This window comes from Crotalus tigris, unplaced genomic scaffold (assembly GCF_016545835.1).
Source record: "Crotalus tigris isolate CLP2741 ecotype Arizona unplaced genomic scaffold, ASM1654583v1 scf7180000017933.3771270, whole genome shotgun sequence".
NCBI lineage: Eukaryota > Metazoa > Chordata > Lepidosauria > Squamata > Viperidae > Crotalus > Crotalus tigris.
The window spans coordinates 2,670,027-2,686,887 of NW_024096726.1; the positions used below are offsets into that span (position 1 = coordinate 2,670,027).

Consider the following 16,861-nt stretch of genomic DNA (forward strand, 5'->3'; position numbering starts at 1 on the left):
GCATGCGCGGGTGCTGGCGCGGGAAAAGTAACCCATTTACCCGGGAGTTGCCTATATAAGGGGCTGCGAGGCGTTTGGGCTGAGCTGAAGCCATCTTCCTGTAAGCTGAACGCTGAATAAAAGAACCTGAGGACTCCAGCTGCTTCTCGTGTCTGTTTTCCCGCCAAGGACGCAACAGAAATACATTTCAGATCTTTGCTTAAACATTCAAAATTAGAATTAGACTCAGTCTGTACATATGTGTGGTTATTATATGACTAAGGTGAACAACCGTCCTCCTTTTGGGAGGACAGTCCTCCTTTTGTAAGTTCTGTCCTCTCTTGAAAGATGTCCTCCTACATATCCTCCTTTTTGATATTTGAAGACTAATCTGTAAATCTCCGTATTCAATCAATGCTGATCCGATCCGTTGCGTGTGATGTGACGTATTTGTATTTGACATGACGATTTGTCAAGGCTCGGTACAATGCGGCGAGACACGATTATGAGATGCATGTGCTCCGCACAGAATTGTTTTGAGAGAGTGTGCCGCACGCAAGAGTGTGCCACACGCAAGTGGCTTTGTTTACTTCTTACCGAAACATGGCACGGCACACATGCACGCATTAGACTCACTTTTTTTTCTTCAATTTATTTGTGTCCTCCTTCTCATTGTAAAAAAGTTGATCACCTTATATATGACTCACATATTAAGCCTGTATTCATGTCCTTGAATACTTTTTGCTCAAAGTATGTAATTTACTATGACTGAAACCTCACTCAGGCAAGAAAAGAAAATGTAAAACTCATGCAGCAATAATGTATTCCTGTTAACTCTACTGTCACAGAAATTAAGGGCTGGTGGGGTCATGAAAATAAGTATGTTTGGTTTTGCTTGTGATGCTGTATATACAATATCTTCCATGTTATCTCAAGTCCTACGCAAAGAAAATTGTGTAATGCATCTGGAAAGCAACAGGTTGGAGAACCCTGATCTAAAATAATAGTCCAAATAAAGCCGTGTCAACTAACTCAAGTTAGCCTTCAACAATCTCAGATATATGCACTTCAACTTTCGGAATTCTAATGAACTGAGTATTTTAGGAACTGGACTGGATATACATGGAGGACATTCAGATAGGGAATGGGATGCCCCAGGATTTCAAACAGGGAAGAATGAAAAGATCTCCATCTCTTTTTGTTATTCCTAGCTTATTACACGTGAAGAAAAGAAGTTTATTTCAGATGTACAATTCAATTTTGGAATCCTCATTGTATGGGATCCAGCACCATATCATGCAAGTATTTATGAGGTAAGTTTTAATGGTGCACAGTATATAGGATGTCTAGAAAAGTTGGGCCATGTGTAGTTTCATGGATAGTACCATATTTCATATGTACTTCCTTTTAGTATTTCAGTGAGATGTTTTCTGGTCTCCAATTTAAATGAACTATTTATGGAATTTTCTTTTAATATAGCGTTACTATCAGCATCACAGAAAATATTCCTGCTTGGGAGATTGGCAACAGCCACTTAACATAATTTATAGGTTTTCAAATAAAGCTGTTCTCTAAAGTCTGAGTATTGTACTGCTGGTGCCACAGACACGCAGTAACAAAACACAATATAAACATACTTACTGCCTTCCTATCTTTCCCCAAAACACTATTGTATGACTTGGAAGTTGTTGAGTCCGTGGCGGGAAAACAGACACGAGAAGCAGCTGGAGTTCTCAGTTTCTTTTATTCAGCGTTCAGCTTACAGGAAGATGGCTTCAGCCTCGCCCAAACGCCTCGCAGCCTCTTATATAGGCAACTCCCGGGTAAATGGGTTACTTTTCCCGCGCCAGCACCCGCGCATGCGCACGGCGCTGGCGACAGCCTGTCTGGTCCCGGGCAGCTTTGCACCTGCCCGGGACTGCCTGCAAACGCCCGAGCCGTTTGCAAAGGCTCGGGACATAACACCCCTTTCCCCCGGGCTAAAACTACTACCAACATACAACATTTATTTTATATGACATTTTGCTCCCCAGTGCTCCCACTGATTACTGGCTTTTGCCTTGCCAGCAATGTTATGTAATCTTCTAGATACTTAGGAGATTTCTTTGCTCTCTGTGACCTTCTTAGCTCTGGGTTACTGGCATAAGTCCCCTGACTGGAGGGAGGCGTGAGCCTGTTCTCTCTATTGTGCCCTGGTGTCTTCCAAGGACTGTGCCCCGATGCCTGGCCTGCTTGCTTGCCCACCGGGCTCGTCAGGCCAGGGCTTCTGTTGCTTTGTGACCTGGTTGTCCTACCTAGCTGTAGACCCTCAGGCCCCTTGAAGTGATAGCCACTGCTGGGCGTCTCTGTAGAACCTCCTAGGTCAGTCCAAGACCTGTCAGGAGGCTGTCCATTCCCTGAACCCCATTCTGTGCTCGGGCTCGTGTGGGTTTCTGTACTTTCCCAAAACTCAGGTGTTCCCTGATTTGTGCTAGGGGTGTTGTAGTCGGGACTTGGTTCCTCGACTAACTCTGTGTATGTTTGAACCCCTGTAGGATTTGGGGTAAGGTCAGGCCAACCTTGGGAATTTTGTGCCAGCTCTCTTGCGGGGAATGATTTGTTGGGATGCCCCCGGGTATCCTCCGTTACTGGAGTGCTGTGTGATGTGTGTGGAAAGTGAGTATGCCCCCGGGGTGACTCCCTGGCTGGAGTAGGCGTGAGTGCCTGTTGTGTGGGTAAGCTCCATGACTTTCTTTTCGGAGCAATTGCAGAACCCTGAGATGGGCCGTTTGTGGCTCCCTCAGTGGAGGTGGGCAGTAGCTCTTGCCCTTCCCTTTGCTCCAAAGGGTCCCCCTCCCCCCCTGGAAAAGACCCAGGAGTCTCATCAGAAAAGTCTCGCCTAAAGCGAAGTTGGTCGATGTGCCGCCGCAGGACACGACCGTCGTCCAGGGCAACCTCGTAGGAGAGAGGACCTGTGATCCTGGACACAGAAGCGGGGACCCATGTATGACCAGGCCCGTAATTGCGAGCCCAAACCGGGGCACCACAAGTAGTTGTCTAGGTGCCCTAGGATGTGAGGTAGATGAAGGCAGTCTGTCCGGATGCAACCGGTCAAGTCTAGTAGTAAGTTGGCGCCCCCAACGAAGTTCAGCTGGACTTCTCCCTGTAGAAGTGGACGGTGTGGTGCGATAAGAAAGGAGAAAGTCAGCCAACCTGTGATGCCAGTCCCCGTAGGTGAGTCTCTTCAAGGCGTCCTTTGCGATGCGCACCATGCGTTCAGCCATACCGTTGGTGGACGGGTGAAAAGGCGCAGACGTGGCATGACGAATCAGGTTTGCCTGTAAGAAAGCTTGGAATTCGGAGGAGGTGAATTGAGGGCCGTTGTCGGACACAATGACATCTGGCAGCCCGTGTGCAGCAAAAATCCCCCTCAGTACCTGAATAGTCTTTGCAGTGGTGGTGGATGAGACAGGCACAACCTCAAGCCATTTTGAATGGCTGTCAACAAGGACCAAGAAGAACTGGCCCTGAAAGGGCCCAGCGTAGTCAATGTGCACCCTAGACCATGGGGACTGTGTTTCCTCCCATCTATGCACAGGAGCTTGGGGCATCTCTGGGCGAGATCGTTGGCACAGGTGGCATGCATGCACCTTAGCCTCAATATCTTTATCTAAAGCAGGCCACCACAAGTGGCTGCGTGCAAGAGCCTTCATACGAACAATGCCAGGATGACCCTCGTGGAGGGATTCTAAGACCCTAGTCCTCATTGAGGTGGGAATGACAACTCTGTTTCCCCAAAGCAGACAACCCTGAGAAAGGGACAGTCGTTCCTTTTGGACCAGAAACTCTGAAACTCAGGACTAGGGCAGTGCTCAGGCCACCCGGACAGGACCCAGGAGCGGACACGTGAAAGTGTGTGATCTGTACCTGTTTCAGCGGTAACATCCCTGGCACTAAGAGGGAGCTCGGGCAAGGCTTGGATTGATAGAATGTTGACAGCTGGCGCGGGGTCAGCTTCTACTACTGGCAGAGGCAACCTACTGAGGCCATCAGCATGGCCCATTTCTTTCCCAGGCTTGTGGAGTATGAAAAAATCATATGCAGACAAAAAAATAGACCACCTAAGCATTCTAGGGGAAATGATGTGGGGAGTCTGCTTACGTGTGGTAAACAGTCCCAGCAGAGGCTTATGGTCAGTGAAGACCGTGAAATGCCTGCCATATAGAAAATCGTGGAATTTTTTAATTCCAGCAACAACAGCCAGAGCCTCCCTGTCTATCTGAGCGTAGTTGCGCTCGGCAGAAGACAGTGTTCTGGAGTAGTATGCAATAGGAACCTGAGTTCCATCAGACCTGAGGTGACTCAGGACAGCTCCAACCCCGTAGGGGGACGCATCACAAGCGATGCACACAGGAAGGGACTCGTTGAAATGTGCAAGAACACTGTTAGAAGTGAGCAAGGCCTTGACTTCTTTAAAGCAAGCCTCATGTGCTTGTGACCACAGCCACACAGCATGTTTGTCTAGTAGCCTGTGAAGAGGCTCAGCTACACTAGCTTTATGTGGAAGAAAAGAATTGTAGAAATTCAGGAGGCCTAAGAAGGCCTGAAGTTCGGCCTTAGACTTTGGCCTGGGTGCTTCTAAAATAGCAGTTAGTTTGGATTCAGCAGGATGAATCCCAGCAGCATCAATTTTGAATCCCAGAAATTCAGTAGAAGGCACCCCAATCTTGCATTTGTCTTTTCTGAGCTTAAGGCCTGATTTCCTGAATCTTAACAGGACAGCCCTAAGCCTTTCAGCTAGAATGTGTGTGGAGTCTCCTGCAATCAAGACATCGTCAAAGTAGGGGCAGACCCCTGGTATACCTCGTAGTGTGTTTTCCATTACGCTTTGGAAAATCCCAGGAGCGACATTCACTCCAAACTGTAGCCTTTTTACCTTAAAGGCTCCCCTGTGGGTCACAATGGTCTGAGCTATAGCAGCATCATCATCAACAGGCAGCTGTTGATATGCTTGAGCTAGGTCAAGCTTTGCAAAAACACGCCCCCCCTTGAGAGAGGCCAGGATGTGACTGACCACAGGAACAGGATAGGCATGTTGCTGCAATGCCTTATTGAGTGTGCATTTGTAATCAGCACAAATGCGAATGTCCCCATTTGCCTTTAGAGGCGTGACAATGGGGGTCTCCCACGGGCTGGAATCAACAGGTTCTAGGATTCCCTGTTGGATTAGTTTGTCTAACTCAGTGTCAATCTTACTTTTTAAAGCAAAAGGGACCCTTCTTGCTTTAATCCTAATGGGAGTGACAGTGGGGTCTAGCTTTAAGGACACAGGTGGTCCTTTGAATGTGCCCAGCTGGGGGCTGAAAACATCTGCAAATTCTTTGCAGACTTCCTGTAGGTCGAGTGTTTGTAAGCTGTTGAGTCCTGTGACGTGTATCCCCAGGGCCTCAAACCAATCGAGTCCTATGAGACTCGTTCGTTCACCCCCTACTACTAATAAGTCTAGTGGACCTTCAAAACTCTTGTATTGCACGTTAAGGGTGGCCTCCCCCTTAACACACACTCTTGAGTTCTGAAAATCTGTTAATACAATATCAGAAGGCCTTAACTTGGCCTTAGTCCCACTACTGGAACAAATCTTCCTAAATGTATGCAATGAAATAATGGAAAGGGCAGACCCTGTGTCTAGTTCCATAGATAATGGAACCCCTTGTAGCTTCACGTTGAGTGACAGCTTTTTCTTCATGGGCTTGTGTGTGCCTGTTCTACAGATGCTTCTTCGCGAAGCGCAAAAACCTACCCTATTCTGGCTGGGGAATCTGGTACCCTTCAGGCGTTCTTCTTGGGGTTGTGCCTTTCGTCGGCCCAGACACACAGCTGCAATGTGCCCTTGTTTGCCGCATGCCCGGCAGGTAGCGGAGCGGAACTTGCAGTCGGTTCTCCTGTGGCGACCTCCACAGCCGATGCACTTGAGCGGAGCCGAAGAGCTTCCCTTCTGGTTCTCTTCCTTCGCGGGGTGTAGACGGTCGACTTCCTCGTCCGGATCCTCCTCGGAGTTTTGTCGGACGTCTTCCTGGTGCACGGACGCACCCTCTGCACTGCTTCTGATCGGCCGCATGTTCTTGACGGCGCCGCCTGCTGCTTCTTCTGCGGTGACTTCCCTTAAGGCGTCTTGGAAGGATAATTCTTCCTTAGCGAAAAGTCTCTTTGTAGCTCTCGATGCCTTAACCCGCACACGAATCGGTCCCTCAGTCGTTCCTCGAGGTCCTTGAATTCGCAGGGCTTGGCGGCCTTCCGTAACGCGGCGATGTATTCCTTGGCTGACTCACCGGACCGTTGATCCCTCTGTTCGAAGGTGTGGCGCCATGAGATAACGGACACCTTGGGGTGGAAGTGCTCCTTCAGCAGCTTCTTCAGGTCTGCGTAGCTTACAGACTCTACTGGGACAGGTGCTGCAAGGTTTTCTGCGATTTCGAAGGCGTCTTGCCGCAAACGCAAAGCAGGGTGGCCGCCTTCAAGCTATCTTCCCTCACTTGGTTTGCCTTGAAGTAGTTCTCCATTCTGGATACGTAGGACTCCCACCGCTCTGGATGTGAGACGTCGAATTCCGAAAGCCTTCCGATTTTCGCCATCTTCGGATCTTCAGGAGACGGGTCTATCAGCCAGCCTACCCCCGAATGCGCACCGGAATGGCGGGCAGCTGCCGAGTCGACGCCGTTCCTCTTCCGCCGCTCAGGACTCCTTGGGTAAGCTTACACTTCTTCCTTTCCAGGTAGTGCAAGGCATCCCACCTTCGTCGCCAGTGTTGAGTCCGTGGCGGGAAAACAGACATGAGAAGCAGCTGGAGTTCTCAGTTTCTTTTATTCAGCGTTCAGCTTACAGGAAGATGGCTTCAGCCTCGCCCAAACGCCTCGCAGCCTCTTATATAGGCAACTCCCGGGTAAATGGGTTACTTTTCCCGCGCCAGCACCCGCGCATGCGCACGGCGCTGGCGACAGCCTGTCTGGTCCCGGGCAGCTTTGCACCTGCCCGGGACTGCCTGCAAACGCCCGAGCCGTTTGCAAAGGCTCGGGACATAACAGAAGTAAAGTACAGAATTTCTTTCATCGGAACTCTTTTCCCTGTTAATTTTGATTGTTTCACTTTGTGCTTTGTAAAAAAAAAGGTTTTGAATTTAACATATCTATAACCACAAGAGAGAGTTCTTGTACAAGGAATCATTACTTAAGACATCTGTATTCTTTCTGGACTAGCTTATTTATTCTTAAACTATATCTGGGAAAGAGATCCAAGGACATTTAGACTAGTAAAAGTACATTTAAATTCTGTTACATTTTGTATTTATTTAATGATATGCTATTTTATATTTTATTGTGTATCATTGCTTCAGGGATAACAGAAGGAGCTCCTGTAAACACACCCACACACACACAATTATTTGAGATTGTCATTTCAGCAACAATTGTTATAAGAGTTTTCTTCCTTCCTACTTTTTATACCACATCATATAAATATTTACATAATGTTGAAGAAATTTATAAATGATTGTTATTTTATATTTACCTTTAACAGTTTAATATTCATTTTTAAATCTGTTTAATGAAAACACATGTTAAGGTCAAATCTGCCATTTACTTGCTAGAAATGAGTAAAACAAAGCAATATAAGGATCAAATTTATCAAGAATGGGAGAAATCCAACCGTAAATTGGTTCATCTGTGTGTGTGTGTGTGTGTGTGTGTGTGTGTGTGTTTGTTTGTGTGTGTGTGTGTGTGTGTGGAAGCTAGTTCTTTATATTTTTAATTTCTTTTTTTCTGTGTACTCTTTATTCTTTTTTTTAGTTTTCCTTTGTTTTTCAGTTTAGTTTGTATTTTATTTTCCCTCTGTTATTAAAACTTTCAATAAAATATTTCTTTTAAATGATCATATTTGCAAAGAGGAGATTTGCAACTCATTTTCATTTCTGGCTTCAGTGGTTTCAGAAACCAGAGTACCATTTCTTTGAAATCTACAAGCATTATAGGAAGAGACATCCCAAGCAGCCTTTTTATATCCTGAACCCCTACATGCAATGGCAACTTTGGGATATCCTCCAGGAGAATTCACCAGAGGATATTCAGCCAAATCCACCCTCTACTGGCATGCTTTGTAAGTCTTTGGTTTCTCCTTTTGATTTGTATCCCTATTTTAGAGAAATAAAATTCAAAGATGATCATGAGTAACTACTATTATGTTCAGGTAGTCCTCGACTTATGACCACAATTGGGCCCAAAATTTCTGTTGCTAAGTGAGATATTTGTTAAGTGAGTTTTGCCCTAAATTATGATCTTTCTTACCACAGCTGTTAAGTAAATCACTGCAATTGTTAAGTTACTAACACGTTTGTTAAGTGAATCTGGCTTCCCATTGACCTTACTTCTCAGAAGGTCACAAAAGGGGATAACGTGACCCTGGGACACTGCAACCATCATAAATATGAGCCAGTTGCCAAGCGTCTGAATTTTGATCATGAGACCATGGGGATGCTGCAATAATCATTAGTGTGAAAAACAGCCATAAGTCACTTTTTTCAGTACTGTTGTAATTTCGAATGGTCACTAAATGAACTGTTGTAAGTCGAGGACTACCCATATAAAACATGGGAGCAGACTCTTGGGCCTGTGAAGCTGGAAATTAAAAACAAGGGCAAAATTATGATTATATACCATCAAGTCATTTTTTGACTCTTTGTTCTTAGTAGCGAAGTCGTGTCCGACCCTGTTATGATTCCATGCCAGCCTGTGATCCTGGCAGCTGAGTCCGGGGAATCAGAGGAGGAGGAGGAGGGGCCTGGGGAGCCATCAGAGTCAGAGGAAGGCTCTGATGAGTTACAAGACTTACAAAGTGAGGAAGAATCTGGCCCCTCCACTCGTGATCAAGCTGAAAGCCAGCTGTGCTGGGAGGATGAGTCAGACTCGGAGGAAGCACATCTGGAAGACCTCAGAGATGCTTATAAACGTAGGCAGGTCACATGGGTAAATCAGAGAGAGGCAATGGGTCAACTCCAGGGGAGAAGGAGGAAGCAGTGAGAAGCCACGCCTTGGGGGCTGCATAACAAAAAGGGAATGTGTGGGCAGGGCTGGTTACTGGAGGCAATCGTTTGCAAAGAATTTCAGTGTCAAGGGATCATGGTCTGTTTGTTTTGCCTGTGAATTATTTCTTTTTTGATTCGTGCTCTGTTTTGCTTTTGAACAAACTATCCATTGGAAAAGTGTTCTGTTGCTTTTGTTTTGCGAGAAAATTATCAGAACTGTATATCAAATAAAAAGGGTTGGTTTTTCCAGCCTCCTGTTAAAGAGGGGTTGCCTTGTGAAGTAACAAGGACGTAGGCTGGGACAGAACAGTCCCATCACGACCCCATGGACAACGTTCCTCCAGGCCTTCCTGTCCTCTACCAACTTCTGGAGTCCATTTAAGCTCATGCCTACTGCTTCAGTGACTCCATCCAGCCACCTCATTCTCTGTCGTCCCCTTCTTCTATTGCCCTCAATCTTTCCCAGCATTAGGCTCTTCACCAGTGAGTCCTTCCTTCTCATCAGGTGGCCAAAGTACTTGAGTTTCAACTTCAGGATCCGGCCTTCTAAAGAGCAGTCAGGGTTGATCTCCTCTAGGACTGACCGGTTTGATTGCCTTGCTGTCCAGGGGACTCACAGGAATCTTCTCCAGCACCATAGTTCAAAGGCCTCAATTCTTTTGGTTCCATGTCCAGTTCTCACTGTTGCTTCTTGACCCGCATATAGGTTTCTCAAGAGACAAATAAGATGGTCTGGTACTCCCATCTCTTTAAGAACTTGCCACAATTTGTTGTGATCCACACAATCAAAGGCTTTAGCATAGTCAATGAACCAGAAGTAGATATTTTTCTGGAACTCCCTAGCTTTCTTCATGATCCAGCGTATGTTGGCAATTTGATCTCTAGTTCCTCTGCCTCTTCGAAATCCTGCCTGTACTTCTGGAAGTTCTCAATCCACATACTGCTAGAGTCTAGCTTGTAGGATTTTAAGCATAACTTTACTTGCATGTGAAATGAGTGCAATGGTGCGATAGTTTGAACATTCTTTGGCATTGCCTTTCTTTGGAATTTCTTTGATCTTCTGTCATAACATTTGGTTGTTTCACTTTCTCTATAGAATTCTGTATAAATAATTCTTTGATTGAAGTCATAGTTTGAGTTTGTATATCCAGAGCTTGCATACATAGAGTTTGGATCATCGCTTTTAACATTCAAAGAATTTGTTCCTGTACTTCCTCTATAAAAGAAATCCTTTCCTGTTCTCCTTCCATTGTAATATATTAAACTCAAGAGAAAGAAACTGACAGTCAGGAAGTCCACCAAATGGGGAGCTGAGCTGAATTTTGCAGATGGTGTTTCAAGGTTATTTTTTATCTTGTCTATTTTCAAAGCTGTCAACAAGTCTCTTAGAGAATAGCAGGTTATGTCTTAGAGTTAGTTGGATCTTTTTAGGGTTTTTTTCTGCTCTATTTTAAGGAGGAAAAAACCCCAAATCTTCAATAGTAATTAGAATAAAAATCAAGGAAGAAATATATATATAGAGAGCAGAAAGTTGCAAATTTTATAATCCACCAATTTTAGGAAATAGGATTCCAATTGAGATCTCAGTATTTTTCCAATGTTTTAAACTCTCAAGTGGTTGATAGCTGCTGTTTCTGGAGGGAGGGCTAGAATCCCCCTTCCCTCACCACAGGGGGGAAAGTACTTTAGCAGCTTATGCTGGTAATTAAGTAGTTAGGATGTAAGAGAGGCAAACCTCACCAGTCCTGTCCATGCTGCTTTGAAGTTGCCAGTTGGTAGTGTGACTTTGGCTGTCTGCAGTCTAGGGATGAGCTATATTTCTATGGCCGGTCCTTTCGTTCGCCGGTTTGGAGGAATTGCCTGGTCTGACGGAAGAGTTGCTGTTCTCCTGGGATCCAGCGAAAGCCCCTCTTCTGAGGGATTCTTGTCTGCAGTAGTATACCTGATGGTCCTCTGAATTAAATTCACCCATTCCTGTCCATTTTAGTTCACTGATTCCTAAGATGTCGATGTTCAGTCTTGTCATCTCTTGTTTGACCATGTCCAGCTTGCCTTGATTCATGGATCTTACATTCCAGGTTCCTATGGAGAAAAGATCTTTACAGCATCAGACTTTCTTTTCACCATCAGATGCATCCACAGCTGAGTGTCCTTTTGGCTTTGGCCCAGTCGCTTCACTCTTTCATGCACTGCTAGTTCTAGCCCTCTGCTCTTCCCCAGTAGCATATTGGACACCTTTCGACCTGAGGGGCTCATCTTCCAGCGTCGTATCTTTTTGCTTTTTGGTACTGTCCATGGGGTTTTCATGGCAAAGATACTGAAAAGGGTTGCCATTTCCTTCTGCAGTGGATCACATTTTATCAGAACTCTCTGCTATGACCTGTCCGTCTTAGGTGGCTCTGCACGGCATAGCTCATAGCTTCATTGAGTTACGGAAGTCTCTTCGCCACAATGAGGCAGTAATCCATGAAGGAGTTTTGACTGTTAGCAACCCCATAGATAGTTTTTCTTCATGACAATCTCACCCTAACATAGTCTTTCAAGTCTTCCAATAATGCATTCATCACCAATGTAACCATTCACCTTGCTGCTGCTCATCCTTTATCTTTCTCCTTACACTTTTCTCAGCATGAGAGCTTTCTCTGGAGCACTAAGTCTTCACATAATGTGTCTGATGTACATAAGTGCTCAAGTGAGAACACTGGGTTGCTTTGTTCAATGTTGCATTGTTTTGTTTTTGTTCTCTACAGAATCTTCTCCAACATTAAAATTCAAAAGTGTCAATACTTTTCCTATCTTATCCTATTTTTTCAAGATCCAACTTTTGCTTTCGTAGAATGTCACATGGAATACCATCGGCTGCATGATGGCAACCTTTATCAAAAATTAAGGAACTCAGTTTTGCAAACCTCTACCTTCCCAACCATCTCAATCTTAAGACATTGGACTTCAACTCCCAGAATTCCCTAGCCTATATATATATATATATATATATATACATATACATACACACACACACATACATACTGTTCAAAAAAATAAAGGAAACACATCCTATAAGAAATCCTATAGGATGTGTTCCCTTTATTTTTTTTAGCAGTATATATATATATATATATATATATATATATATATATATATATATATATATATACATACACACACATACACACCAAACACATATAGAAAATAATAGTGTTCTGTCCTAAACTATGTAGCAAATGCTGTTTAATCTTTGTGCACATACTGTATTTAGTAAAATAAAATAGAACCAACTTTAAACATCATACCAGTTGGACTGCTGCTGCAAAGCACAGGGGTGTGCTATCTTACAAATTAGTTTATGTCCCAGCCTACTTAATTTCCAAACCCAACAGGAGAGTACAATTTAAGTACTTTACTTTTTTGATGTTACAGCCTACTGTTAAGTGCATTCTGGGGGGGAAAAAACCTCACGTAAAGATCAAGAGAGAATAATTTCAGCACTTAGCGTTTCTGAAATTGTCCCTGTGATTATTCACTCTCTGATAGATTAAATTGGATATTAGACTAGATTAATACTTTTAAATGATTTATCAGTACTTACAGTTTTACACATCTAGTGGACACCAAGTTAAGAAAAGATTGGTATGGAGTCCTTCAAGTTTTCTATTGTTGGGGCTTTCTGGGCAAAAGAAGAGGTTTTTTTCTTTGTTTTGTTTTGTGTCACTATTAATATCTTTACTGTTAAATTGTTTCTTTAACATGCCTAAAATTATCTCTCTTTTTCTTTTCTCTAGGCATTGTTCTTATGATGCACTTCTGTGATGAAGTTGCTGTTTATGAGTTTCTTCCCTCTAAGAGACAAACAGATATTTGCCATTATTATCAGGATACCCTTGATAAAGCATGCACATGGGGTACCTACCACCCACAGCTCTATGAAAAAAATATGGTGAAGCACCTTAATCAAGGTACAGATGAAGATATTTACAATTATGGAAAAGTGACTTTACCAGGCTTAAGGAAAGCACAATGTTAGGAGTGCAAAGCCCATATTCTGGGCTTGGAAGCCTGTCTTGAATCACAGACATATACTTAGCATTCTGCAGAATGCATTTCTTTTTTTAAAAAAAATATATTTTATTGATTTTTTTTCAACTCAATAATTGGTGAACTGTGTGTTGTCTGGGTTACATTTGTAAAAGAATCATTAATAATTAATTTTTATAATCCATATTCCACATATTAATTTTAGTTGATATCCCCTTTCCCCAAAATAACCTCTTTTGCAAGCATTGGGTTAATACAATTCTTATTATTTTGATAGATAACAATATATAATTTTTTCCAATATACCTAAAAATAATAATCGTATTAGTATAATATTTCTTTTCTATTCAATCATTCTGATTGCCTCATCATAAATCCTGTTACAATCCTTATTTTAGTTTATTTCTCCCATCAAATTCTAGATATTCTTGCTGGTGAAAATTTTCTCAAAGGTTAATTACATTTACATTTACAAATTTAACTCTATTTTTTCCATATAAGCCATTTCACACTTTTACATTTCTTAAGAAAGAGATAGAACAATGAAAAGAGAAAGAGAAAAAAAAAAGAGAAAGGAGAACAAGAGTAAAGACACATAAGAAATAACATACTATTTAAAATGTCTATCCCTCCTAGGCTAATATATATTTATTCCTTAATTTCTTATTCTTGTTAACCATAATTAAGAATATATTTAATCTTTGATCTTTAAACATTCCATTCAATACATCTAGTCCTCTAGTCCTTTACCTCTCACAACATTTTTTTTATTTTCTTAGATTCAGTCACATTTAAGTATCTAAAACATTTCCTTTATTTACTGTACTTTCCGGCGTATAAGACGACTTTCGCAAGTGTTAAAATTGGCGCAGAAGTCAGGGGTTGTCTTATACTCCGAGTCGTCTTATACGCCGGAAATAACAGTAGTTTCCAGTGTATAAGATGACTTTCTAGGCATGAGACTCGGCGCCGAAGTCGGGGGTCGTCTTATACGCTGGGTTGCCTTATATGCCGGAATATACAGTAAATTATTTCAACTTTTTTATGTTACTCATAGCAAGAAGAACACAAAAGGAAAAAAGCATACTATATTGTTTAGAGGATTTATCCCTCTTAAAATAATATATTCCAAAGTTTTTCTATTTCTTTAACCATATTCAAACAAATGTTCCTTTTTTAAGTATTCTCTTTGATAGGTCTCATCATCTATTTTCTTTTTCCCCTGGTTTTACCTTGACGGTCATAATCCTCATCCACCAGTAGGTGTCATGACTGGTTCATTTTTCAGATTTTATTCCTCGTGAAAGGTTAAAATTCCCAGCTTCTGATAGGAAAAGGATGAGGGCAACCCCTTCTTTCTTCACTTTCAGAGGATTTTTTTTTTATTTTTTATTTTTTGCTTCACAGGATTTTCTCCCCTTCAGGAAAGTATGTAGGATAGAGAAAATCAATGATTCTTACCCAGATTCAAGCCCACTATTTACGATCAGCTTAAATTAGTGCTTTTGACTTCCGTTGCTTGCAGCTAGGGCTGGACTCTGAAGTTAAGCCAGCCTTTCTCCTGTTGGTTTCTGGAAGGCTTCTCCTGGACCGCCATCTCTCCTAGGTCCCTGGGACTTCCTTCCTTCATTGCCACCTCTCCAGGGTGGCTCCTGGCCCATTTAGGGTCCCTTAATAGGAAGAAACTCAGCTGGAGAGCTCAGAGTCCTGAGTCTCTCAACTGGTTCACTGCATGCAGGAACCAGAAACCCCTGCAGAATGCATTTCTAATGAGTGCCAAGAATGAAATAATGCAGCAGTTATTACAGAAATACAATTAAAAATCTGATTCTCAAAAATTAAACATAATTGGTTTGTGTCTAATTTTTGTGACTGAATTTTTTTAAAAATATAACATTTTGGGCAGTTGCTGCTTCAGAACCAACACTGAAAGCTTCTAGATGAGGCTTCCATATTTTAGAAACAGCCAATGTTGGAGGGACCAGGATTTCTGTGCCTTATTTTCAGATGTGTCTGTTCTGGACTGTTCAGAAGCCAATAAGATCCAAGAGGGCAACATTGTGAGAAGAATATATGAATTTAGAGAGCCATTTGTAAGGTCAGGCATGCTGATAGACAAAACAAATAAAGACTGGAAATTCAGAAAGTAAGGAGTAAAAGGAGTAAAAGAGGACATCTATGTTAAAATTGAACAGCCTTCTCTCAATAGAGTGGGGAGGGACAGGACACCGTCTATCTCCTATTTACAACACAGCCCTTTCAACAGTTCCAAGAAGATTCCACACCCATTTGCAGGTGATTTTCAGGGAACAGACACCCCCAAGAGGCCTCAATGACTCTCAGAGGGCTAATGACCCACCTTCAAAGTGCTAACGACCAGATGACTGCAAATAATATAAATTCTTCCATTCTCCAGCATTCAGTCAGAAATGAGGATGCTTCTTGGATAAGAAGCAAAACATCTTCAAGAAAAAGGAAAGTCCAGTTGTCTGTTGAAAAAGCACCTTTGGGACAATCATGACCTGGATGACTGAGAATCTCCATAGACATTGGAAATGAAAAATATTATATCACTGTTACGGAATGAGCTCAAGCCTTTATCAAGACATTTTGCAATCTAAAGTGAAGGAGGAGATGATTTTTCTTTCTTACTTTATCCAAAAGTTAATTCTCCCGTGCTATTAAAGATAGCAGAGTAATGTAGCAGGCGTGGGATATGCTCCATCTTTAATGACATATAGGGAAATCTTTACAAACCTAATTGGATCCGTCTTCCCTATATGTCATTAAAAATGGAGCCATGAAAAATGTGCTAAAATAATTGTGTGGTTTTTTTTTTTTTTTTGTTTCCAGAGTATGTTTTACAAGGAAAAAACTTTTTCTGCAGATTCTACAATTTCTATATAGTCTGGATAATTTAAGAAAAATCATGTGTTTTTCATAGAACTATTGTTGAAAGAGACCAAAACTCAATTAATGCTATATAACCTTAGACAGGAATGTTGCTGTTTTTCACATATGCTTATTCATATACACACTCACTAGTTTATATCCAATATAGTTCCTCTGAGCTGTATGCCCCAAGCTGTTTAATTTTGACTGGTCATCAAAAGAACTAGACTGCTAAGATAATAATGTGTTGTGGCAGCTTGTTTAAGTCACTTTCCAAGCTGAAATGGTGGCAGGGGTGCTGTTTTTGTCATGCATGTTTCCCCAGTTCTGCACTCTCTTAGTTTCAGTGAAAAAAACACTGGCAGGGGAGACTATTCTGAGTCCTATTCTAATTTATTATTAGCTTTAAGTACAGTATGTAATTAGACATAACAAAATGTAAGGTTTTGAGGAATACAGATGCAATTTGTAGAAGGTAACATTGGTATTTCAACTTCTAATTTACTAGTGTATATAAAACCAATTTGATAAACACCAGCTGTTTTAGTCTTACAATTAATCTCTATATATTTATTTGAATCTCTTTAGTTAGATCACTGTCTTGTTTTTTCATGTATCTAAATAATATGAAGGGGAGATATAGAACTTCCCAAGGCACCGAAGGGATATTTGTTGAGGTTGGACAAAACAGCCATCCCCAACTAAAATTTGGATACTTAGAGCAAACGTTAATTATGCAGTCTTTCTACATGAAATGATGTCATATGAATTACTCCACCCAGCTACAGCATCTAAAACAACTATATAATAAGTCTTCTTTAACCAATTTTACAAACCTGAAAAATGTTATTTTCCAAAACCATACGAAGACAATGATGTCATTCAATAATGTTGTATTTTTAATAG

The 16,861-nt window shown here is 42.1% G+C and overlaps 1 protein-coding gene across 1 annotated transcript; it reads left to right on the forward strand.

Moving 5' to 3' along the window:
* Positions 1-440: 440 nt before the first annotated feature.
* On the forward strand, positions 441-13,052 carry ST6GAL1 (ST6 beta-galactoside alpha-2,6-sialyltransferase 1). The gene is made up of 4 exons (XM_039344548.1): positions 441-461; positions 1,191-1,292; positions 7,932-8,106; positions 12,811-13,052. The coding sequence occupies exons 1-4, from the start codon at positions 441-443 to the stop codon at positions 13,050-13,052; spliced, it is 540 nt and encodes a 179-aa protein (XP_039200482.1).
* The last annotated feature ends 3,809 nt before the right edge of the window (positions 13,053-16,861 follow it).

Bases quoted from the DNA above. Each gene is read 5' to 3' on its own strand.
- ST6GAL1 (XM_039344548.1), top strand. From the start codon at position 441: ATGACGATTTGTCAAGGCTCG. The intron at 1,293-7,931 runs GTAAGTTTTAAT...TTCTGGCTTCAG, and splicing joins ATCATGCAAGTATTTATGAG to TGGTTTCAGAAACCAGAGTA. The intron at 8,107-12,810 runs GTAAGTCTTTGG...TCTTTTCTCTAG, and splicing joins ACCCTCTACTGGCATGCTTT to GCATTGTTCTTATGATGCAC.